This window comes from Volvox carteri (genome assembly GCF_000143455.1).
Source record: "Volvox carteri f. nagariensis unplaced genomic scaffold VOLCAscaffold_6, whole genome shotgun sequence".
Lineage (NCBI taxonomy): Eukaryota > Viridiplantae > Chlorophyta > Chlorophyceae > Chlamydomonadales > Volvocaceae > Volvox > Volvox carteri.
The window spans coordinates 238,831-262,435 of NW_003307549.1; the positions used below are offsets into that span (position 1 = coordinate 238,831).

The following is a 23,605-nucleotide window of genomic DNA, read 5'->3' on the forward strand; positions in this document are numbered from 1 at the left end:
TGTGGCCACCGTTGAGGCCTGACATTGAAGTAGCACCTTTCGCGCAAACCAAATCAGATATTGCTTACTTGAGGTCATCCATATGGAATTACCTAGAAATTAAAGTAAGATATAACGCCATTAACGCTAATCCAGATACGGAAAGTTACTACCTGGGTGGGGCCAGGTAATAACTTTGTTGTCACAAGTTGCCAGGTAAATACATGGACATCAAGTTCAATTTATGTTCTTTCCTATCTCTTGCTAACTCCTGCTAGTCCTCTGAATAGAGAGCACGGTGTCCTGAGGAATTCCTTAATCCCAGTGGGATTTCCACTGCTGGGATTAGCACAGGAATTAACGCTAATCCCTGGCCTTAATCCGCACTGGAAATACACCCTAAGGGTTGGCTAACTGTCGCATGCTGCCATGGTAGGTCAGTTATGCCAGCTGTAACGTGCCATCTCTTGTTACCATGTTTGCTTCGTGTACCGTAGTGACAGGAAATGTTCGTGATTTTAATTTCGTGACGGCATCACGAAATTATGTCACATATAAATTACAAGCTGTTCCAGGCGATGGTCGTCACGAATATATGTGTGCTCCGAAGCCAAATCGTATAATGCCTTCAACACAGTAATTACTCGTCGAATTCCACTTTTCTGGCCATATATACATCCATAGTAATTGAACGGACATGGATCCGAGGGCCAAGCGGCCTTGACCACCTCTCCTTCGGTAGCACCCCGGAACATTACCCCAGAACAACCGAAACGGAAAGCACCTGCTCGCAAGAAAAGGTGACGCTCCCGGGACGGTTCGCTTCTGAGGGGGAGGGATGTAGCAAGCTACATTTACCTTAGAATATCTTTAAGCTATTAAAGCTTAATCACAGTAACGGTACGGTCCCGTATTTACGAACCATACTCGTTAACTGTACGAACTCACTTTCTGGTACGCTATCACAACCTAGCGTACGACACCAAGACTCCAGGAATGGAGATGGCGGCAGGTGGGCCGCATTTAAGCCACCCAGGTGAAGTGCTTCGGCCAGACACTTCTGTATCACTATACTAGTGTTCAGGGTTCAAGACCTTGCTGTCACCGTTCTCGACGTATGTCTTCGAATCCCGACTTCCCTTGTCTCTTCTCGCGCCTAACTCTGGGTCGTCAATCGTGGACGAGACCCTCCGCTTCCGCTAAAACAGCTAAGGTAAGAGACGGCTGTTACAGTTGCATTGGTGGAGCTATCTAAAGCGGCAATCACACTATTATAAAGGGCCATTATCATGAGTACATAAATATGGCAACTAGGTTTTGCGAACTTACCGCCAAGTTGCAAACCGCAGCAGTAGTATGATGTGTGAAACAGGGGGGTGTATCTTCGCCCGTGGCAGCTACTCTGCGAAACCCTGCCTTCCCCGGTATTTCGGGGCACCCTCATCCAGTCACCCTAGTCAACTTTTCAGTGGATCGCTCAGGTTCCGCACCCACCACCAGCATCCAACGGAATCCGCCGGGTCGACAGCGGCCCAACTCCGTTCCTGGTTGGCTCGCGAGTCAACTTTATCCCAGGTCACCATCGTCCATCAACTAGGAGCGAAATGCCTTCCACCATCGTAAGAACTTTGACTCTAACGGGTATCGATCCCGGGATCCCCCGGGGGCAATGGTCGCGCCTTACCTGTGGTGCCAAACCCTATATATAGTAGAATGCATGCATACGTGCATCTATGTTGATATACTGGAGTTACGAGGAATTGTAGTGTCATGCATAAGATAAGGCAAAGTTAATGTCGTAACACAGGTTCAAAAGACAAGAGGGATTTTGGCGCAGCATTAATGCTGCGCCGTCCAATACTGGACGTAGGGCCGTACGTTAAGAAACCTATATACGTCCCTTTGCCTGGATTACTTCCAGCATTTCCCCCCAAATGCCTCTCATGGCTTGTGTCCCACATATACGACCTTCAACTCGACAATTATGAAAAACAATGGCGGATATTGGATGCTGGTCTCACTATGGCCACGATGTGGGATCAGTGGGAATGATGCAGCAAATGCAACTGTATTGAAGCCATCACAACAACAGACCACACAATTGCAGGTAGTGCAGCAGCACCCTGCAGCACCCTGCAGCACCCTGTGGTTGCGTCGTCTTCAGCATACTACACACAGCAACAGCAGCAGCCACAGCAGCCACAGCAGCCACAGCAGCAACAACAGGAGCAACAATGGCAGCAGCTACAGCAGCAGCAGCCACAGCAATTCCCGTGCACACGTCCAAGTTGGACACGATGTCGCCTTTCTTGTGGTGTTAACGGAAAATGTGTCCCACGAGTGCCCCTGCAGTCCTGTAGCGGCAGCTGCAGACCTTGACTTTGTCATTTCTCTTCATTGGGGTATCTCTATGTGAACTTTCGGCTTGAACAATCCGCAACACAATCGGTGCATTGGAATCACAACCGACCAACTACCGACAACAAGCTCGCACACATCTCCGACACATACACCACACTCATCTAGCGCCACAGTTTGCACATCAAGATCCAACTAATTTGTGGAGTATTCCAACACAACTTCCGGTTCGAAGAAGGCGCAAGGAATCAGCCTCATCCTCATTAGCATGGACATGCCACTTAGTTCACGTTGCTATTCCTGAGCCACGTGGTCAACTTGTTGGTTGGGAAGCCGTTAGCGCTTACTTGTGTAGACGGACTTATAACAAATCCCCTTTAGTCCCCTTTAGGGGATGAACTAAAGGGAATGAGAAGCTTAATCGTAGTCAATGTTGCGTCTCATCCAGCCTACGGCAGTGCTGGATTAGGCACTCTTGCGTGGTCCACATGAGGGTGGTGGTGTGGCGCCCCGTTACATGCACGGCACTAAGGGAGCGTTTGATGAACGCTGAAACCATGCGCGTCTGACTGTCTTGTCAGAGGAGTACCCATCAGATGGGAAGCAACCGGGAGTGCAAATGGCGAAGTATAAGCACTGGATGGGGCTGCCCTTTTCGGGAGCCGCAGCCGTTAAGTGGCCAACACATGCTAAGGTTCTCATTCCTCGTTTAGCACATTGTAAGCTAATGCAGTTTCGTTTATGTTGCTGGGCTTTGGAAGCAAACAGAGCACGAAGGGGCAAGTACCATGTCCCCATTGGCCAGCGGTTTTGCCGTTGTTGTGGCACCAATAGCCAAGTCGAGGATGAAAAACACGTGTTATTGGAATGCCCAGCGTGCGCAAGAGGGATTCGACCATCAACAGAGCATGTTGGAGGCCATGAAATGGGAGCCAGCACGTCCAGCGAGGATGTTGGAGCATATGTGGGCTCACCACAACTCGATTACCCCCTTTGGACGCTAGTCTGGGCTGATGTGCGGTGTTTTCCTTTCTCCGTGGCTTTTAGGCGTTAAGGTATTGCCCTTGGGCCTTCGGCTCCTATGGGTAGTTTTACAGGTATGGGGTCACGCACTCCCAACCATGTAACACGCACTCCTAATGGTCCCATCTCAGTTCCACAGGACCCCAACACTCTACCTGCTAACCACTAAAACAGCGCCCGCGGTTTCCAGGCTGCGTTTTAGTTTTTGCGTTTTGGATTCTTCGGCTTCTTTCCAGGCTTTTTTAGCTTTTTCTCCTGCTGCTTCTCTCCTCCTCGTCCGGTTGTGTCGCTCGGCATTTTTGCCTTCATCAGCAGCTCCGCCTCCCTCCCCCGCTGCACCTCCGCCTCTCTCAGGCATTTTGCCAACAGCGCTTCCTTCGCCTCATCCCTCATAGCCAACTGCCACTCCCGGTACGGCACACTCACGACCGTCCAGCCGTGCGCCGTCAACCAGCGGCGGCGGTACAAGGTAGTACCCAGCGGTTTCCAAGTATTCGCGGTAAAGCGCTCGGGACCATCCACCTCCACAGCCACACGAATCTGCTTGCGGAGTACGGGAGGCAGGTTGCCGGCATCGAGAACCGTGGCGGCGCCAGTGGCGGCAGTAGCTGCTGCCGCCGCCGCAGGTGCCGTTGGCGATCGTACCTCCTGCGTTACACCAATGAACGATAGGCCGTCTGCCTCCGCCGGAACCTGCGTGGCGGCAGTACGACAGCATGATGGTACGGCAGGACGAGCATGGGCTATGAAGTCTTGCCGTACAGCACGCAGTGGTGAAGTTTGATCAGGCGCCAGATAGCATACGAACCCGTCAGAGCCTAATCCCTAATCACAGACACCCCAACTAATTAGGCCATCAGCAGCAGGACACGATATGAAAGTTTAGTCAGGAAGATCAGTCCGGAATTGAAAACTAAGTATTAGTTGCAGACGAGGTCGCGAACAAGACGTGCCTGTGAGCAGTTAGACTGATTCCAGAACCCACAAGGCGCCCTCACCTCCACCACCGGGGAGAGACCCATTCTCCGCAGCGTCGCGAGCACCTCCCGCTCCAGGGAGCCCGCTGCGGCCCTACCCGCTCCGCTCCGAAACCGCCACAGCTTGGCCCCGCGCGTCAGCATTCCGGCGGGTGCGGGCTCCAGGGAGACGCCGGGGTGGTCCAGCTGGATGTTGAGGGAGGCCTGGGAACAGCCGGGGGTGGTTAGGGAGGTGGTTAGGTAGGTGGTTAGGGAAGGTGATAGGCACATCTCACGTCGAAAGGTTTACATACGTGTTACATTAGATTAGGCACTACTGGTAATTCACGGACCATTGGCCCCGGGAGATCCCGGGATCGAGACCTGTCAAGGTCGAAGATTCTTCCGATGGTGGAGGGTAAAGTACCCCTAGTCGATGGAGTCTGCCGCCGGGAGATTCCGTTGGATGCTGGAGGTGGGTGCGGAACGTGCGCGATGCACTGAGACTTTGACTAGGGTGACTAAATGAGGGTGCCCCGAAATACCGGGGAAGGCAGGGTTTCGCAGGGTAGCTGCCACGGGTGAAGGTATGCCCCCCTGTTCCACACATCATACTTGCAAAAGGGAGGGGAGGGTTCTACGTGATGCAAGGAGGGAGGGGAGGGAAGGGAGGGAGGTAAAAGGGGGGAGAGGCGGGGAGGGAAAGACGAACCACGAACAAGTGAAGCTGCTGCCAGGGCAGGAGTGTACCAGACGTAAGGAGGGGGAGGGAGGGAAAGGGGGAGGGGCGGAGGGAGGGAGCTCAGGGAAAGGGGGGGAGGGGGGTTTGTCCAAGTGATGCTGAGGGAGGGTAGGGTTAGCCCCGCTCATGTAACATAAGACCCCTAAATGATGATAAAAAATACCAACACCGGCACCCACCCAGGAAATCCCCATTCCCATTTCCATCACCTTCACATTTACACCACCACCCCCCAAACTCACGTCGCACGCACGCACTCACCTGGTACAGCTGCACGAGCTCCTCTCCGGAAGCGCCGTCCTCGAACAGCAAATTCGCCACCACACCGCTGCCAACGCCACCTACAGCCGCGGAAGAAGCCCCTGCACCAGCACCAGCACCAGCACCTGCACCAGCACCAGCACCAGCCAGGCCGCGCTTGGAATTGCGGCTACTAGTGCCGCTGCTAGTGTTCCGGTCAGCGACAGCGCCGCCGCCGCCCTCGCCACCCTGCTGCGCTGCCTGCTGCCGCTCATGCGCAGTCTCCATCCCTATCCGCCGCCGTACGACGTCGCTCAACAGCAGCATCGTACGGCTCCACAGCTCGGGGGTACATCGACCCACCAGACTCAACCCCCACGCCAGCTGACAAAGGTCTCGCTCCGAAACCTTGAAGTGCGTCCCCGCAAGAGGTGAGGAAGAAGAGGACGTGGCGGTTGAGGTAGTTGGGGCGGTTGCGGAGGGCCGGGGCTGCTTCTGGGCATGCCCTTTCTTAACGGCTTTCTTCTTTCCACCCTTTGGCGGCGGCGGCGGCGGTGGCGGCGGAATAAGGCCCCTTTGTCTGCAAAGGACCTCGACTCGCTGTTCTGCAGCCTTCACCAGTTTCGGGTAGTGCCAGCCAAACATACCGGTGACGGCCACGATACAGGCCATCTCCCGTGTCGGCAGCGTCTCGCCATGCAACAACGCGCGCTCTACTAGTGTGTCATACAGCGGCCGTGCCTCATGTCGTACCCTGCCGTACGCCCATGCAACAGTAGCCACATCATGCGCCTGCATCTGCTTCGCTACGCGATTGTCTGAGCGAAGGAAGTGATAGGCGACAGCGCTCATAAACTCCTTGTCGTACACGCCGCTACTGCTTCCGACGTCGCCGCTGCGTTGACCGCTGCCGCCATCGGTGCCGTACATCCTTGCCGCCGCCCATAGCGAAATGCAGACGTCAGGCAAACTGGTATCCGCGAGGCGATGTGACAGGAAAGGCAGTAGCGCAGCGAACAGCGCAGGTGCGGGGTGTTGTACTTTGCCGTACGACCACAACAGCTGAGCGGCCTCCCCCGGTTGCGGCAGCGGCGGCAGCTGCCGCTGGCGCTGCCCCTGCGACAACTCCGTCGCCTCCGCTGCCGCCTTCCCCGCCGCCGCCATGCGCGCCACCACCTCCCGCTCCACCACCGCCAACACAGCCGGGACGCAGTACCCCGCGGACGTCAGCGACCACACGGACTGAGCGAGGTCTGTCCAGGAGTATCCGTACAACAGTTGACGGTTAGACATGTGGAGACAGATCTGCGAGCATTGGAAAGGGGGGCGATGGTGGGCAGGAGAGGGAATTATCACCAACACCATCATCACCATAAACATCATCACCACAACAAACATCCGAGGACTGAGTGCAGGGGGGCGGCCCCAAAATATATGCTATGCAAAGTCAAGTGAAGGTAAACCAACAGCTGCCAACCGACGACAAAGCCGCAAACTGCCAATGGACCGAGTCCAAATCAACGACGAAACCGCGTAAACAGCCTATCATGCTCAGATGCAGGTGGTGCAGGTGGCGCAGAGCTCTCCGTAATGCCCTACGGTCCGAGGGCTGTCTGCCTCACAACTTTCGTTAGTTTAGGTGGGACTGTACACCCCAAGCCCCCCCCCTGGGCGAGCCCCTCCTCTTTATTGCCAACACGGTCCCTAGGAAAGTCCCCCGTGCTCGGGGGCGGGGAAAGGGGGGGGAGTAACGACTAGACGACCAGTACCAGATGAATACTCCCACGGTGCTGATTGACCTTCAGACTCCCCTTCCGGTGCTCCAGAGTACTTAGTAGAATGTGGTGGGTTGGGGTCGGGCAGGGTGAGAAGCGCATCGTGATAATGATGGTGAAGTCTGTGATGGACGGATCGCATGTCCGCGGCTTCAACCTGGGCCCTGTCTTCCCCCAAGCTCCCAACCGCCAACCGCAACAACTACCCGTACCTGCTCCAAGTACGGCTCCCGAGGGACAAACTCCATCTTCACGTACGCCCAACTCAACCTGGCGATATCCGTACCGGACCAACTGGAGGAAGAACGCAAGTCACCGCTACTGCCGCTACTGCCGCCAGCAGCAGCAGCAGCAGCGGCAGTAGACCCGCCACCTCCCCCCTTCCGCCCCGTCCGGCTGGTACTGCGGCTGCTGAGCTCCTCCGCGGCCGCCTGCACCTCCGCCTCCAGCTGCAAGCCCGCCTCGTGCGCCGCACTCCATAAGAGCTTCTGGTGAGGGTAGCCTAATTTGGCAAGTGCCCACATCATGTTGGACAGGTCCCTGGGGGCCATCAGCTGATTGTGAACGGGGGGGGAGAAAAGGGGGGGGGGAGTCGCGGAGAGAGAGCCCTCGGAATCGACTAAACATTTATTGAGGTGATTCGACCACCTTTACTTCCCGAAGAGTGGGAGTGGGAGTGGGAGTGGGAGTGGGAGTGGGAGTGGGAGTGGGAGTGGGAGTGGGAGTGGGAGTGGGAGTGGGAGTGGGAGTGGGAGTGCGGAGTGGGAGTGGGAGTGGGAGTGGGAGTGGGAGTGGGAGTGGGAGTGGGAGTGGGAGTGAGAATGGGAGTGGGAGTGAGGGCGCATCAAGGGGTGGCCAGCACCCCTTACTATTCTATGATGTGAGAAGCAGCAGAGACTCAGCTGGCCCCACACCGGGGAGAAGTATGGGGAAGAAGGAGAGGTTGCGTGTGGGTGCATATCGACAACGAGGGCCCCCCTTCCCCGGTCAGGTCAGGTCAGGTCAGGTGGTGACGGTGCTGACGGGGATCCCCACGCTGAAGCCGCCATGCCTCGCCCAGAGGGGAGGGGAGGGGAGGGGAGGAGAGGGGTTGTCCCACATCTGGGGCCAACTCCCCCCGACCGTACGACATCCCGCCATAATTCACCTGCCACAACACACGCCCATCCATCTACACCCCCAACCACCACCTACCCTGAGATTCTTGGACGACATTTCGCAACACTGCTCCAGTAGCTCCTCCGGAATAAGGCCCTCCTGGTCTGGATCCAATTTTATCTGTTTCTTCTTTTTCTTCTTCTTCTGATTGCTACTGCTACTGCTGCTACTGCTGATATAGCCCTTATCGGGCCGAGTGGCGGCTCGGTTCCCCTGGAGCCGAGTAGCCGCCAGCAGCAGTGTGGAGATGTGCGGGGGGGTGAGGTCTGATACACGCGACAGGGCCTGGTGCGGGTGGGGGGGGAAGGGGGGGAGGGAGGGGGATGTGAACATGTGCAGGTGTACGTATGTATGTACGTCTCTGTGTGTATGGGGATTAGAAGGGATATATACGGGTACGGGTGTGACGGAAACAACCGCCGACAACCCAATGGCCCATTGGGTGTTGGGGGCGGGGGGGGTTGAGGGGTGAGGGGTGAGGAGCTCGGAGGCAGGGCTGGGGGCGGGGAAGAGGGGCAGTGAGGGCCATTCGAGTGATGTCCCTCTGCCAGTTTGTCAGTCTGTCAGTCCTCGAAGCTCCTTCTTTTGAAGGTATTCCTTCAAAAGGTATTCCTTGGCACATCACCTCCCCCCGACCCACCTGGGCGTACAGGGCGCCTTGCAGCTGGGGGTGGCGGTGGCCCAGTCTCGACAGCGACCAGAGGCAGCTGCAAACCTCCTGAGGGAGTGTGAGGGGGGGTGAGCGGGGTGTGAGGGGGGGTGAGCGGGGTGTGAGGGGGGGTGAGCGGGGTGTGAGGGGGGAAAGACGAACCACGAACGAGTGAAGGGGTGTGAGGGAGGGAGGGGAAGGGGAAAATGAAAGCACTCAATGAACTGAGATCGATGATTGGGAGGGATGATTGGGTGGGCAGGTAGGTGCGTGTCAGCAGTCAGCAGAGGTACCAAGACATCATTCCGGCGAAGCGAAGCAACCACTAAATGCCCCTGAGCCCCTCGTCGTCCGGGGTATCTGCGCGGTGTGCATTGTGCGTGTGTACGTGTATCTGTCTGTAACCATGCATGTATCCATGTATGTATCCATGTATGTATCCATGTATGTATCCATGTATGTATGCATGTACAATTGAGTTCTCCCCCACCCCCCACATACCCCTCGGGCTGGTGTCCCCCTCCCCCCGCGCACATACACACAAACGCCCTCATTCGCCCACCTGCGCACTGAACTGCCGTACCAGCGGCATATGGTTCTTAGTCAGCTCCTCCAGCCACTCCCACCCTGGGGTCCAACCCAACTTGGCCAAACCCATCAGGGACATGGACACCGCTTGGGGACCGGGAAGGGGGGAAGGCAATTGCTGCTCGTACTGTCCGTACTGCTCGCTGGGGCCCTGCTCGGCCTCCATCAGGTGAGGTGCCCCTACCCACCGGGCCCCCGCTTTTGTTATTGCCGGGGCAACCCGGGGGGCCGGCGGCGGCGGCGGCGGCGCCGTCTTCATGTTGTGACCTCCCAACTTCTCGGCGCCTCCGCCGCCTCCGCCTCCGCCGTACTCTTCCTTCAGCGCCACCAGCAGCCGAGCGGTGAGCGCACGGAGGAGGGGCTGCCCGGGAGTGTGGCCTGCGGAGGTGTACGAATGAACAGACAGATAGACAGACAGGTAGACAGACAAATAGACAGACCGATAGACAGACATACAAACAATCAATTAGAGGTAGCCTGATCCTACGAGAGCCACATCACACACAGAAAGGCCAAGTGGCGTTACCAGGAATGTATCGGTAGGCTGCTCTGGGTGTTGTCGGTATCCCTAGGGTTCGGGGACTAGGAGAGGTTGGCAGGAGGGGGGAAGGAGCGAAGGAGTCGGGTTTTAGGATTTCCCCCCCCACCCACCCACCCCCCCCACCCACCAAGCCACCAAGCCAGGCCGGAACCCGCACCGCACCAACATAAATCCGCGCACACACACACATACCCGCCGTACAAACCCCTCTCCGGCCCCCCCTCTCCGGCCCCCCCTCTCTCACCCAGCGTTCCGAGAGCCCACAGCATCAGCCCCACGTGCTGGGCTTCGAACTCCGTGGCCACTGTCGCCTTTGCTCGCATACACAACCCATGCAACGGTCCCCATCCGCGTCCACTACTGCTCCCGCTACTGCTACTGCTACTGCTGCTGCTGCTACTGCTGATGTTAATGCTCCTGCCGCTGCCTGATGCCTGCTGGTAGTTGGTGAGGTGCTGCTCCTGCCGCAGCGCCGGGGGCTTGTAGCCTAACTTGGCAAGTGCCCACATCACCCGGGCGACTTGGTGGCCGGAGAAGGACGACACGTAACGCTCTATCCAGAAGGAGGGAGACCCGGGGGGCCCGGGACAGGGGAAAACAAGGGGAGGCGGGAGCCGGGGTTTGCCAAAATCTAAAACCCTAAAACCCGTAACTCAATGTGAGGATGAAGAGTCCCCTCCCCCTCGCCCAGCCCTCAGTCACCAACCTGCCAGCTCCTCCAGCCTAATGAACCGTGGGTCACTAAGCAGCGCCACCGACTCCTGGCTCCCCGCCTGCACCCCGCAGCTGCCCAGTCGGTGTATTGCCACAGCCACGTTGGCAGGCGTCAGACCTTCCCCGCCCTCCCCGCCGCTGCTACTGCTAGTGCTGCTGCTGCGCCTGTTGTCTACATCATGAACCACCTGTACGGCAATGCAGTACCGTACAATGTGCTGTAAAGGCAATGCACGGCGGTTCAAGCCAGCTACAAACACACGCACACTCACATACTTTCACACGTGCACATGGTGGGAGCTACGAGGAGGTACGGCGGATCCAGATCCATATTTCTCACCTGATTGGATGACACGGACACGACACAGACCTGACCAGTATTAAAGCCAGAACGCAACAGATAGGACCATATTCTCGCCCACCGCCCACAGGGCGGCATTTCCCACAGGGAGGAATGGCTGCCTAGGCTGGGTGACGTGCACCCACACCGGGCGCAACCACCGACGAAATCTCGTCACCCACCATCCTGACACGCCATCCATGAATATCACACTTTGTGTCGTCGTACAATCGGCCCGACCAACCAACAAACAAGATGCGACTCTCATTCATGTATCCATGTACGGACATCCAGGTGCATGTACATCACCAATACGAGGATATACATATATACATACATGTGTTGTACATACGTATGTAAGTATGTATGTATGTACGCACCTTGAGGATGTCCTGATATCGGTTCCCGGCCGCCAGAATGGCGGCGCGCTGCGTGTCCCTGCTGGGTACAAAATCCTGCTGCTGGTTGCGGCCGTAAACACCACGACCACCGCCACGGCCACCACCACCACCACGACCACCACCACCGCCACCATCACCCAAACCATCATTGATTATATTGTTGTAGTTGGAGGGGGCTCCCTGGACGGCCCTGTATCGCTGGCCACGAACAGAAACAGCAATGTCATTAGCAAGATGGCTATGACCCATGGGTCGCAGGGCATGCGCCGGGGGTCGCACATAACGACCCTGTTTTTTTTGTTTGTCCCGAGGACTGTCCCGAGGGCTAGGGCTAGGAGGCCGAGGAGGGCGGCGGGCCGCGGACGCGAGGAACCGCGGCAGCGGAGCAGGCTGCAGCGGCAAGAGTACGGCACCGGCTCGGCGGCCGGATAGCAGCATGTCGGATATCCCGCTCTGGAATTTTGTGGGGGCCATCATCATGTTGTTGCTGACAATGATGTTATTGATGATGATGTTGTTGTCGTCGTTGGGGTTTGTGAACGGCATCAAGGTCGTGGTGTCGTTAGGGAACGTGTTGGTCTGTCGGACGGTGGGCAGTGGCACGTGCCGGATGGGGCCGCCGTGAAGGGGGCCGCCAAGTGGAGGGAAGCGGAGGCCCCGGGAGCTCATGCCGCTACTGCTACTGCCGCTGCTACTGCTGCTGCTGCTGGTGGTGTTTGGCGCCCCGCAGCAGCCGTGACTTCCACTGCTGTTGCTAGCACTTCCGCCGCCGCCGCAGTCACCGCCATCGCTGCCGCAACTGCTGCTGCTCCCGACGTTGCGGTGTAGTGGACACCAGCCTGGGCGCCCTGCGGATGGCGGCGGTTACAGGTTTTAACACGAGTCAGGGGTTTTAAGGTTACGGTTTTCATGTGGCGATGATTGGTGATGACGTTTAGGGTTACGACGGATCCGTGTTGGATGTAGGGCCATGATGCGAGCATGTGTAGGGGTGTACGTACGTTTGAATGTACGTACATCCGTGCGCGTGTGTGTCTGTATGTATGTGTGTGTATTCGTAGAGAGCGCTTGCCAGTGTAAAGCGTAACTCACTCGCCCAGCCCGCGGAGTTGAGGAAAAAGGGGAGGAAAGGATCAGGGAGGGGAGATATAGCTGGGGGGGGGCACCTGCCACGTTTCTCCCTCTTCCCCCCTAAAGCACCTCGCCCCCTTCACGACACAGCGCTGAGCAGTACGCATCATCTCAGGTACAGCTAGCAGCAAAAGCCCTCGCGCATTGAAGACATCTTCGCGGCCTTATTTTCAGCAGGTCTGAGATAAGCCACCTCTTGTCGTAACCCGGCCAGAAGTCGCTGCCTGCCTATCGGCCTGTTTGCCCCGAAACCGCTGGGTCATCATAGCCGCAGGCCCTGCCCCGGGACAGCCTGCATGGCCCCTGAGCTGCCCTATAGAACGTGACGAACGTTATGCTTTTGCTGTTTTACCTAAGAGTAGCAGGCACCAAAGGCTCGAGGTGCCGACCGGCAGTTCCTTTAAAGATGCGGATGCGCAACTTGCCGATGAGCCGCTGCAGATGCCATGGCGAATTGCCCCGCTTGGCATAAGCATGTAAAGCCTTTCCTTGCAACGCATAGACTCCTTAGTAAAGAGCGCCTGCCACATATTGCCATGCTTTGGTCGGTGGCTTGCCAAAAGGGATATGAACAATCGTTTAGGCATCCAATCGCGGAACTGATTTATATTTAGAGTCCTTCACTGAACGCAAACATGTCATTCGGCATTTGTATCGACGTCATATCCATTATGTCCTTAAACAATCGGGAATTGTGCTGGAAGCGAAAGACAGTATACATTCGGACTAAGCAAAATGATACACATTCATTTGTATTGGCCGTTAATGGATCCACAACGAACCTTAATGCTCGTACAAGCATGTACCAGCGATTCACGAGCTTTTGGGTTCGTCTGGACCGTACAAGCTAGTGGAGTTTGTAACCATCCATTCACCCATCCAGTGCGTACCCTAGGTATGATTTAAACGTAGTATGCATATGTCCATATTTACTATGGATTCCAATGTGAGAGCGACTGCGCTGCTGTGCCCAGGACTCGCCGGCATTTCTCAAACTACAGCAGTTTTTGGGTCCATATTCCAAGGGCCCCATGTTTCAAGTGCCCCATTATCTCAAATGGCAGCTCATTGGGTAAAAGCGTCATCATGTCAGTTTTATGTAAAAGGTCAAACAGCATGGATTAATTGCACGATTGGGACACGATTGGGGCACCACAGCAGTGAAAAGTTCGGAACAAAGGAAACTCGAATGCCCTGGCGTTCTGGTGATCTGCCCTTTTGGCCATCCAGGTATCATTTTTATGGACGCCATCCCGTATCCATTTATCCATTTCTGAACCCCATCCAGATATCCTTTTTATGGGCACCCAACTGCAGTTGCGTCTGCAGCATCATAACGAAAATGCTAACCAATTTTCCAGAAACAACTCTGCCTACGTTTTGTCAACCTCAGGGGGGCGAGCCCTGGACCCAGAGCATTCCTTCCCTTGAAAACATTCAGCGAGCCAGCCATAAAACCGACAGTTTCGACAATGTACGGCACCCCGCGGATGCTGGAATCGCCTGGCATAGTATGGAGCGCCCAAGGCTGCCTTCATGAGGCGGAAATGAGTGTGTTATTGAGATGGCATCATTTTAGATATGAAACTATAATCGTTTGTAAACGAATCTACTCTCTCGGGCCATCTGAAAGTACCAATGATCGTAGCTCCATTACACCAAGAACGTTGGACGCCTTTTACCAACTATCAATCATAAATTATCCTTGGGTGATTTTCTCCCTCTGGTCTTGACGGGGATGGGTGCAGAGGTTGCGCGCAACGTCCCCGTGCCACCCGTGCTTCCACTGCACAGCTGCTATTTGTGCTCGAACCTCGCTATTAACTGATTGTCCGGATGGCATAGTTAAAATTTGATTCAATGCAATTATGCAGAAAATTATGCGTCCAGGTGCCGATGTCTGTCATTAGATACAAAAAGGCCTGGTGGGCTGGGCATGACGGGATGCGAATGCGGATTTCTAGTCTACAGCAAAGCAGCATACTAGTTTTAACATATTTCATGCTCGCTTTCAATACTGATTCTACTCCATTATTTGCGTGGGGCTGTTCTTTGTACAGGCTCCGTACGGCATGTACTGGATTAACCGCCAGCCGGACCAAAAAGAATTTGCACGCGCATGTGTCATTTTTAGGCATCTAAGGATGCTACTTTCCCTTAATATGCCTTTCATGAACCACCAAACCTGAGCTGTGTTGGTACTTCCGAAAGTAGACGACTTTTCGGATCACTTAAGCGGTTGCTTTCATTGGTTTGGAGCGTTTATCACTCGATTGAAACATTTCATCTTGAAGATTTCCTCGCTTGGACGACGTCGAACCTAACAATGAGCATTTTCGATGTGACTTTGGAACACCCTATTGAGGATCTTCTGGCCTGTCCAGATGAGGACGTAGGCTCACTATTGGAGCTGGATAATATCGTTGGGAAAGGCGGGTGAGCGAAATGTCCCAGCCTTACAGCTCCTCGCGGGGGACAACGCAGTTGTGCAGCGTCCGTCGCCATGCCTTGTTCCATGCTGGTCTACAGGTTCGCAACGGTGTGGAGGGCTGCTTTTGACGGTCAGCAATGTGCCTGCAAGGTGCTGCAGCCTCGAGGCGGAACGCTTCCTCCTGCGCCGATTGTCAGACTCTTTATCCGAGAATGCGTATCCCTGCTTTCTATGAAGCACAGGTATAAGTTACAAAATATGCGAATATTATCATAACGTTAAATGTAAATATTACCGTATCGCTGTCCAACGGGCACGCCTTTGCGTGCACAACGGATTGCTTTCCATGGGCGTTACGCCGAACCTACTGCGTTATTCTTGTGCTATGCAAAACCTCCCCTTGGCGTATGTTTTGTCTCCAGCCACGGCACCAAAAGAGTCCCATAGAAAGCCGTCCGGAAAGCCAGCGCCGAAGTGGCGGTGCAATCATGGGCTTTTCCCCACAACGAGAATTGGACAACTTCCCACCGCCTCCGCAACCGAGCTTTGGAAATTATCATACGGGACAGCAACAGCTAATGAGCTTTCTAGAAGGAGCAAAGGGCAGGATGCTGGGGAGAAGGGTGGGCTCTAGATTATTCATGACGAAATGAGCAGTCCGGCTCGGCCGGTGAAGACGGAGCCCGCTATCTCGACGGGACGGGCAGCAGCCGGGACCGTGCACCCGTCCGTCTGTCTATCTGCCCGTCTGCCCGCGTCGTCCTGTGCGTGTACGACGTTCCCTCCCGTCATCAGACCGGTTAGAGTTTTTCCGCGAGAGACGGGAAGAGCAAGGGGAACACGAGTCCAGGGAGGGAAAGAGGGCGGGAGGGCATGGGCGATAAGGGGCCGGGAAGTGGGCATCGCCGCCGACGCCGTTATGACCCTTGCAACCACCACCACCACCACCATCACCATTCGCCTCCCACGCGTCTCACAACCTCGCTGGCCACGTCGCCGCCAAGACTACTAATCAGAGTCATCACTGGTCAATAAATACTCCTGATGCAGCATTTGCCATCTCCTGGACTATATCCATCCATCTCTGGTATCTGCTTCATTCGCCAGTGGTTCGGCTTACTCCCACCCCACCCCACCCCCACTGGCATGGCGGCCACCATCTTCACCATCGCCAACACCGTCATCTGTTGCCATGCGAATTTTCTATGGGAGCACATCTGGCCACTCGTGATGTACTGCACCGTGCCGTACCGCAGCTCTGTAATTTTATTCTCCTCCTCTCGCTCTCCCCTTTCCCGACATCTCTTTCCCTGCGTGGCGGCCTCACACACATGTGCGGCTTACGCATACATACATACGTACGTACACCCGTACACCCGTGTGTGGCAGTGCGGTCATTCGGTGCGCGGGACTGATCCGCATGCGCATGGTGGACTTCCCGGAGCTCGGCCTGACGTACGACACGTACGGCATGCTGCTGGAGTTTTGCGAGGTTGGTTTGGTTGTGCTATGTGTTTGTGTGTGTGTTTCTGTGTGTGTATTGAGGTTGCTTGTGAGTGCGACCCTCTTTCTCTTCGCCCCTCTTCCCCGTCCTCCACCCCTTCCCCCCCCACTTCACAACCCCCCACCTCACCCCCCTCAGGGGGGCACGCTGAAGGACCTCATGCTGGCTCAGCTGGTTTACAAAGAAGACCAGTACTCGGTACGGGAGGCGCTGAGCTGGCTGGCCCAGGTACATATACGAGTGGGGGTGAGAACAGAGGGCATGGGAATTAAATCACCGTGGGCCATCTTGAGCTGTATTGAGCGTTGCATTGCCCCCCACTTTCCCCTTTCCCAGCTCCATCCAACACCCCTCCCTCCCTTCCTGTACGGCCCCAGGTGGCCTCGGCCCTTCAGCAGTTTCACAATTTGGATATGCCGATCATCCACCGGGATATTAAGGTGGGGGGAGCGGGGAGAGCGTGGAGAGAGCCCAGTGGGGCGTTATGTGGGGGGGGAAGAACCCGACATTTTCTAGGGGGGCTTGGTATGGGTATATGTTCATGTGTGTGTGAGAGGTACGGGTAGGCGGGGCTGGGAGGTATCACCGCTATGTCTGAGGAATTGACGACTCCAGGGGGGCAGGCGGGGGGGGGAGGTTGGGGAGAGGAAGGGGGGTTTTGTTGGATGAGTAAATGCAGCAGACAGTCCGAGATGTTTCCCCACACCTCAGCCCCCACCCCTTTCGCCTATTGAAATGACGACTCGCCATTGCAGTTCACTGTCCTTTTATTGTATTAATCCCTTAAAACCCTAAAGCCCGGCACGTCCCTCTTTTTGCGGTGTGTTATCAGCCGGAAAACATATTGCTACAGCCCGCAAGGCCCAGCAGCATACCGGGGTTTTGGCAGCCCACCCCCCAGCAGCTGAGGGCAGGAGTACCGCGGAAACGCCTCGGCAGTAGCAGCGGCGGCGGCGACAGCTTCCGGCCTCGTCAGAATCTCAACGCCAAGCTGGCGGACCTGGGACTCGGTGTACGGGTATGCGCCAACCGTTCCGTACTCATCCGCCGTCGTGCGGCGCCGACGGAAGGTGATAGCACCGCCGGCGCCGCCGCAGCCGCAGCGCCGGCAGGCGCGGGGGAAGATGAAGCCGTACAGGTATTGTTCGCTGGTGTAGTCGGCGGCGCCGCCGGCGGCCAGAGAGTGGAGGAAGTACGGATGCCGTTCATGGGCTTCACAACCACCCCCGTCAGGCCGCCGAAGCGTTTGGGAAGTAACCAACGGAAGCCGTCGCGGGGCCGTAGCATCAGCAGCTACGGAGCCGGTGCCGCCGCCGCTGCCACTAACGGCGACGGCGGCGGCGGCGGCGGCACGCATGCAGCTGCCGTCGACGTGGCCGCCTCCTCGTCAACCTCGCCGTCACCGACTTACCTGCACCGGACCGCTCTGGCCAACAATGTGCGAGCTCGGCTGTCAGGTACACGGGAACACGCAGGGAGTTGGGCCGCGCACGGAGAGGCGGCGGCGGTGGCGGCGGCGGTGACGACGGCGGCTGCTGCCGCCGCCATCGCCACTGCCACGACGCCTGCTGGCGGCGTAGGTGGCAGTGGTGGCTGCCCGCCGCAACGGCCGCCGCATCCACCGGGTACGGAAGCGGGCCTGGGCTTTGGCGGCGGCGGCGGCGGAGGAGGAGGATCAGGAGGTGGCGGAGGTAGCGACCGGCACTATGCCGACGGCCCCAGCCCATTTCGCGATTTCTTACAACAGCAGCAGCAGCAACAACAGCAAAACCAGCAGCAGCCGACTTCTCAAAGTACACCCGTCATCACGGCCTCCGCTGTGGCGGCAGGTCCCGCAGCCGCCAGTCAGCAGGAAGAAGCGACGGGGCCGTCAGCGCGTGCAGACGGCGGCGGCGGCGCCACCACCGCCGTTGCACCGCCGTCGCCATTTTCCTTGCAGTACAGTCAGAGCCTGGGTCACGGCCCTCACCACGCGCCGCCGCTGGCGCCGATTTCGGAGCGGTCGCTGTCCGCTGAGGATACGACAACCACAGACGGCAGCGATTGCCGCTCCGGAGCCATGACTCTCAACGGCACCGTGACGTTGACCAGCTCCGGAACCACGAACACGGCCGGGGGGACGACGGCGCCGCTAAGCTTGCTGCAATCTTCCGTCAGCCGGCCGGCGCCGGGTCGCAACCACCACAACCACCACATGCTGTACACCATCCAGGTAAGCGTACGGCTCTGTGTGTGCTGGATGTCGTGTCGTGTCGCCTGGGTATTGAAGTGATCTGACGCCGCGCTGAGGGGGAATATCGTAGCTGGCCGCTGCTGAAAAGGCCTCTCCGGTTGCTGGTGGAGCGTCGCAGCGCGTATTTGTAGACGATGTGTGTGCCGTACTAAGTACCAGCCGCTACAGCGAAATGGCGATGACGGCGGACATCCACGATGTTTTCTGAATAGTCACCAGCGACGTGTGTTTGGATAATAATCTGTTGTGAAAATGTAAAAACTTCGTAGCTGCTGGAAATTTCACGTAGATGTAGATGTTGACTAGGAGAGTGATGTCAATAGCCAGTAGAAAAAACGGTGTTGTAATGGCGAAAGGCAACTGGGTGGTGCTTGTGGTGGTGTGTCTGTCTGTGTCTGTGTGTCTGTCTCTGTGTTTGTCTGTGTGTCTGTCTGTCTGTGTCTGTGTGTGTGCCTGTCTGTGTGTCTGTGTGTGTGTGTCTGTGTGTGTTTGTGCTGCGATACGGGGGTATGTCGGCACAACACCCCCGTGGCTTGACTGCCTAGTCTTGCCGCCGCCCGGATGGCGCCACGCCACGCCAGACCCTGAAGGGCCTCCGCTGACTCCCCCGGGCCCCCCTGGACCTAGAACACCAGCAGAGCTGGTTTGCTGCCCTCAGCACCCACCGTCGTGTGGTAAAACGTGTGCCCTGCCCCCCCCCAACACCCCCCACACACACACCCCGTCCCCCCCCCCCCACCGCTGCAGGAACCGGATGACTCTGGTCACCAGCCTCTCCCCACCAGCGCCTCCGCCCCCGTCCCTACCGCCGCCGCTGCAGCCGCCCCCCACGATCCTCACCGCCTCCCGGGTAGCATCCCGGGTCAGGGACCAAGCCAACAGAAAACATGCCCACCTCCGTCAGCAGCACCTCCACCATCACCTCCACCACCACCACCGCCGCCGCCACAACGACGGGGACCCCAGGAACCACTCGACCATCAACACCAACAACACACACATCAGCACCAGAACCAGAACCAAGGCGGCGGTGCTGGTGGTGGTGGTGGCGGCGGTGGTGGTGGTGGAGGGGGCCGTCTTCTTCTGACAGCTGCTGCGGGCAGTGTACGGGAGAGCTGGCGGCGGGCGGTGGCGGCGGCAGGAGCCGGGTTGGGGGCACTGTCGCCCAGGTTGGGTGGCGGCGGCGGTGGTGGAGCTCGTACTTCTGAATCGCACCTGCTTTTGCTGGTGGGGATGGGGATGGGCGGGTGGGGAGGTGGGGGAATGGGACGAAGATGTACGGACGCGGGTGGTGGTGTTTGGTTACGGTGGGTGGGTGACGGTGTGTCGTACAGTCGTACATGTCACGTGCCGCCTAAACCCAACGGCTGTCCCCGAGAAGTGTTCCCCAAGCCCCGGATAGCCCCGAGCCGGGCCGCCGTCGACCTCGTACCGGCCTCCCTCCCCCTCTCCCTCCCCTCGACTACCCCCCCTCCACCCCCCACTCCCACCTCCTGGCCCCCCACACTCCCCGCAGCAATCGACTACCTCCCTCCCAGCCCCCACCTGCCGTATCGACATGGAACCCGAACCCTACCAGGGGCCTCAGCAGCTGCAACCCCATCCCAAACAACAACAACAACAACAACAACAACAACAACAACAACAGGAGCAGCAGCAGCAACAGCAGACCACAGCTAATTTTGTCGGCGTAGCAGCTGCGCCACCCCCCCCGCCCGCACCGGCTCCACTCCCGCCCACCCGCCTGCCCAGCACCGCTGCCCCCGCCGTCGCGATAGGGGACGCAGCTGCCGACCAAACACACACAAAGCTGCTCCGGGGGGAGACACCGACGGCCTCGCCCACAGCTACGGCCACTGCCGCAACTACAGCTACAGGCACAGGCGCCATTAGCAGCCGGCTTTCCCGGGACAGGGTGAGTTGGAGCGGAGCGGGCTGTTAGGTCGGGAGGAGGGGGGTTGCGCGGACGGGAGTCTTTGATGGCTGGGGCTGGGGGGTTGTCGCATCCCCTCCCTCCTCTCTTCCAACCCCCAACCCCCCAGCCCGCGCACACGCCCTCCTCCTCTCCCCCTTACCCCAACGGCTGTTGACATTTACTGCTTCAGTGGAGCCCTCCGCTTGTGGCCACTCTGTACCCTCGAGGGCATGTCCTCTGCCCCGCGGCTCAGATTATCGTAACACACACACACACCGGCACACAGCTTACTCGTCCTGTCTGTGTTGACCTGTACCATCTTCCTTGCGCTCGTCCCTATCACAGTCGCTCACACGCTCATACACCCTTATGCACACACACACACACACCTCTAACTCACGCCCCCCAACTCCTGGGCCCCCGTTTACACCCCCACCCCCGCCAGACTTCCTTTGGCATATCTTCTCTTGTCCGACCCGCACTGCGGGAGCTGGGTCGCTCGGAAAGCCTGACTCGCGCCATGAGGCGGGTGAGGAGGGGGGAGGGAGGGGGGGGTGGAGGAGAGGGAGGTGGAGGAGAGGGAGGTGGAGGAGAGGGAGGTGGAGGAGAGGGAGGTGGAGGAGAGGGAGGTGGAGGAGAGGGAGGTGGAGGAGAGGGAGGTGGAGGAGAGGGAGGTGGAGGAGAGGGAGGTGGAGGAGAGGGAGGTGGAGGAGAGGGAGGTGGAGGAGAGGGAGGTGGAGGAGAGGGAGGTGGGGAAGGGCCGCATGGGAAAGAGGGCTGATCACGTCATCATCACCACCGTCATGTCTTGAAGCTCTTAGCGTTGGAAGGGCGGAAGGGAATGAGGAGGGAGCGAGGGGAGCCATGATTGGACGCATCATGCCGAATCCCACTTCCTGACCAGCCAGCGGACCTAAGTGGAACGTGTTAAATCTGCCCCCAACCACGTCCACAACTGCCAATACCAACCACTAAACCAACTAACTGCCACCATTGCAGGTGGAGTCGTTGCTCCGCTCCCTCAAGGTCGCCACCCTCCCTAAGTTCCGTCGTGGAAGTCAGTTCCAATGGGTGTACGGCCTCACGGGGCAGGCGGGGAGCTGCATGTACATGGTGGGAGGGGGTGGGGCTGGGGGGCTGGGGAAGTGTGGGTTGGGATCTGGACTGTCGAAGGGATAGGTTAGATTGCTTGCTGGTCCTGCGGGGGGCGGGCGCGGGAGCGGGGGGGTAATGGGGGTTAATTTGCTTTTTTGTATGTATATCCGTTGTTCGGCGTAACGCTTCGTGCTTGGAGGGAAACGTTGAGGCTGGATGGTCGTCGTACGGCGGGATCTGAACTGATGGGGATATCCTGTGACGAATTGCAACCTTGAAACATTTCTTGTGGGGGGGGGCCCTTCGCTTTCCCCTCCAACGGATGTGTGTATATATGTCTGTCTGTTTGTCCGTATGTCACTGCGCCACTCAGGCGCCCGAGGTCTTCAAGGGAGAGCCGTACAATGAGAAGGTTGACGGTGCGTAGGGAAGGGGGAAGGAGAGATGGGGGGGTGTTAGAGATTGGATTGGATGGGGGAGGGGGAAACAGGGGAGGGTTGTCGTGGTTATCGTGGGGACAATTTAAACTGGAAAGGAGGAACGCGGCCACCAATGCCGCCACTGGACGCGTGTGTGTGTTTTGTCGGGACCACGATTTAGCCTTCGGTCCAAATGAGCTGCAACAAGTCTGAGCTCCCAACGGGGGGAAGCTGCTGTTTGATGAGGGGGAGATACTCAGGGATGCGCACAGACAGACAGACAGATTGATGCAGCATTCTAAAACCAAGAACTGGCTCCAACCAATTCCAACGAATCCCAACTAACAACAACAACCGGTTCCAACGGTCCTTTGCAGTTCACTCGTTTGGCGTGATGATGTACGAGCTGCTTTCCCGGGAGCTGCTGTTGGTGCGGTACATTGGCGGTACGAAGGCGGGACAGGAGATCGGTGTTAAGGATCCGCAACAATATGCGAAAAAGGTGTGTATGTATGTGTTATGTAGGTATGCATGTATGTGTGTGAGGGTCCACTACAACAGAGGAAAACCGGAGACCCTGTACATACCCTAAACCCCTCCCTACTAAGGCACGAGGCCCTAATGTGAAGCTCGGTCTCTCAGGACCCCAATCTCCGTTGCGGGGGGCGGGCGGGGTTCAAGAAACTCGCGCTAGCCACCTATCGTTAGCGCACGTGACGGGGGGCAGGCACGGACTAGGCCAGCAGCTACCGACCAGTTCACCGACGGGGCTAGAAATGCCGCCTCAAAGCAGCACCAAACATACGCATACGCAACCCACACAGCGTTAAACACCCAGTCTGCTCTACACCACCACCCCCTTAGTCTGCAACTCCTCCCAAGCCCAACAGTAGCAGTGTGTGTACATGTATCTGTATCTGTATGTGTATGTGTGGATTCGGGAGGGGGAAGGGATGGGGGCCCCGGGAGAGGAGAGTTGGGAAAGTTTGGAGAAGTTTGGACTTTTAGGTTTCCGTACAGAGCTAATCATGAAGCCGTTCGACTCGGGGTTCGAAGTAAAGACATGAAGCCAATATGTCCTTGGTGAATTGCCCCCTAACTTCCCCTTAACTGCCCTTAAACCCCGCCGCCTGCTCCAGACATGCGAGGGGTTTCGTCCCCCCCGTCACCCCCGAATCCCCGATGCTCAGTGGCAGCTGATCCAGGTGTGTGGTACGTGTGCGTTGCGTGCGCGTGTGCGTGTGCATGAGTGTGTTTGTGTGTGCTGGGGGCTGGAGGCGAAGGGGGACAGCGTATGGAGGTAGGACGGTGAGGATGGAAGGGGGAACGGAGGGACGAGGAGAGTTGGCTGGTTGGTGGGTTGGTGGGTTAAGGGAAGAGGGCTCCGGGGGGAGGGTTTTATGAGGAAGACCA

General features: G+C 57.5%; 2 protein-coding genes across 2 annotated transcripts in view; one reads left to right on the plus strand and one right to left on the minus strand.

The window, feature by feature from the left end:
* Nucleotides 1-3,558: 3,558 nt before the first annotated feature.
* Nucleotides 3,559-13,125, minus strand: VOLCADRAFT_87583 (uncharacterized protein; the record flags this gene model as incomplete). Its single annotated transcript, XM_002947410.1, has 11 exons — nucleotides 3,559-4,053; nucleotides 4,359-4,541; nucleotides 5,320-6,603; nucleotides 7,286-7,627; nucleotides 8,268-8,516; nucleotides 8,872-8,949; nucleotides 9,443-9,846; nucleotides 10,716-10,911; nucleotides 11,064-11,093; nucleotides 11,444-12,043; nucleotides 12,985-13,125. The coding sequence occupies 11 exons, from the start codon at nucleotides 13,123-13,125 to the stop codon at nucleotides 3,559-3,561; spliced, it is 4,002 nt and encodes a 1,333-aa protein (XP_002947456.1).
* A 1,796-nt stretch (nucleotides 13,126-14,921) lies between these two features.
* VOLCADRAFT_87584 (uncharacterized protein) overlaps nucleotides 14,922-23,605 on the plus strand; it is a gene marked incomplete at both ends in the record, with an annotated part of 10,493 nt that continues 1,809 nt past the window's right edge. The window contains 13 exons of the mRNA XM_002947271.1: nucleotides 14,922-15,031; nucleotides 15,125-15,268; nucleotides 16,416-16,518; nucleotides 16,669-16,758; nucleotides 16,908-16,970; nucleotides 17,363-18,742; nucleotides 19,511-19,932; nucleotides 20,516-20,678; nucleotides 21,124-21,207; nucleotides 21,678-21,791; nucleotides 22,147-22,192; nucleotides 22,570-22,694; nucleotides 23,332-23,397. Coding sequence (XP_002947317.1) covers nucleotides 14,922-15,031; nucleotides 15,125-15,268; nucleotides 16,416-16,518; nucleotides 16,669-16,758; nucleotides 16,908-16,970; nucleotides 17,363-18,742; nucleotides 19,511-19,932; nucleotides 20,516-20,678; nucleotides 21,124-21,207; nucleotides 21,678-21,791; nucleotides 22,147-22,192; nucleotides 22,570-22,694; nucleotides 23,332-23,397 — 2,910 coding nt within the window. The remainder of the gene's footprint in view (nucleotides 15,032-15,124; nucleotides 15,269-16,415; nucleotides 16,519-16,668; nucleotides 16,759-16,907; nucleotides 16,971-17,362; nucleotides 18,743-19,510; nucleotides 19,933-20,515; nucleotides 20,679-21,123; nucleotides 21,208-21,677; nucleotides 21,792-22,146; nucleotides 22,193-22,569; nucleotides 22,695-23,331; nucleotides 23,398-23,605) is intronic.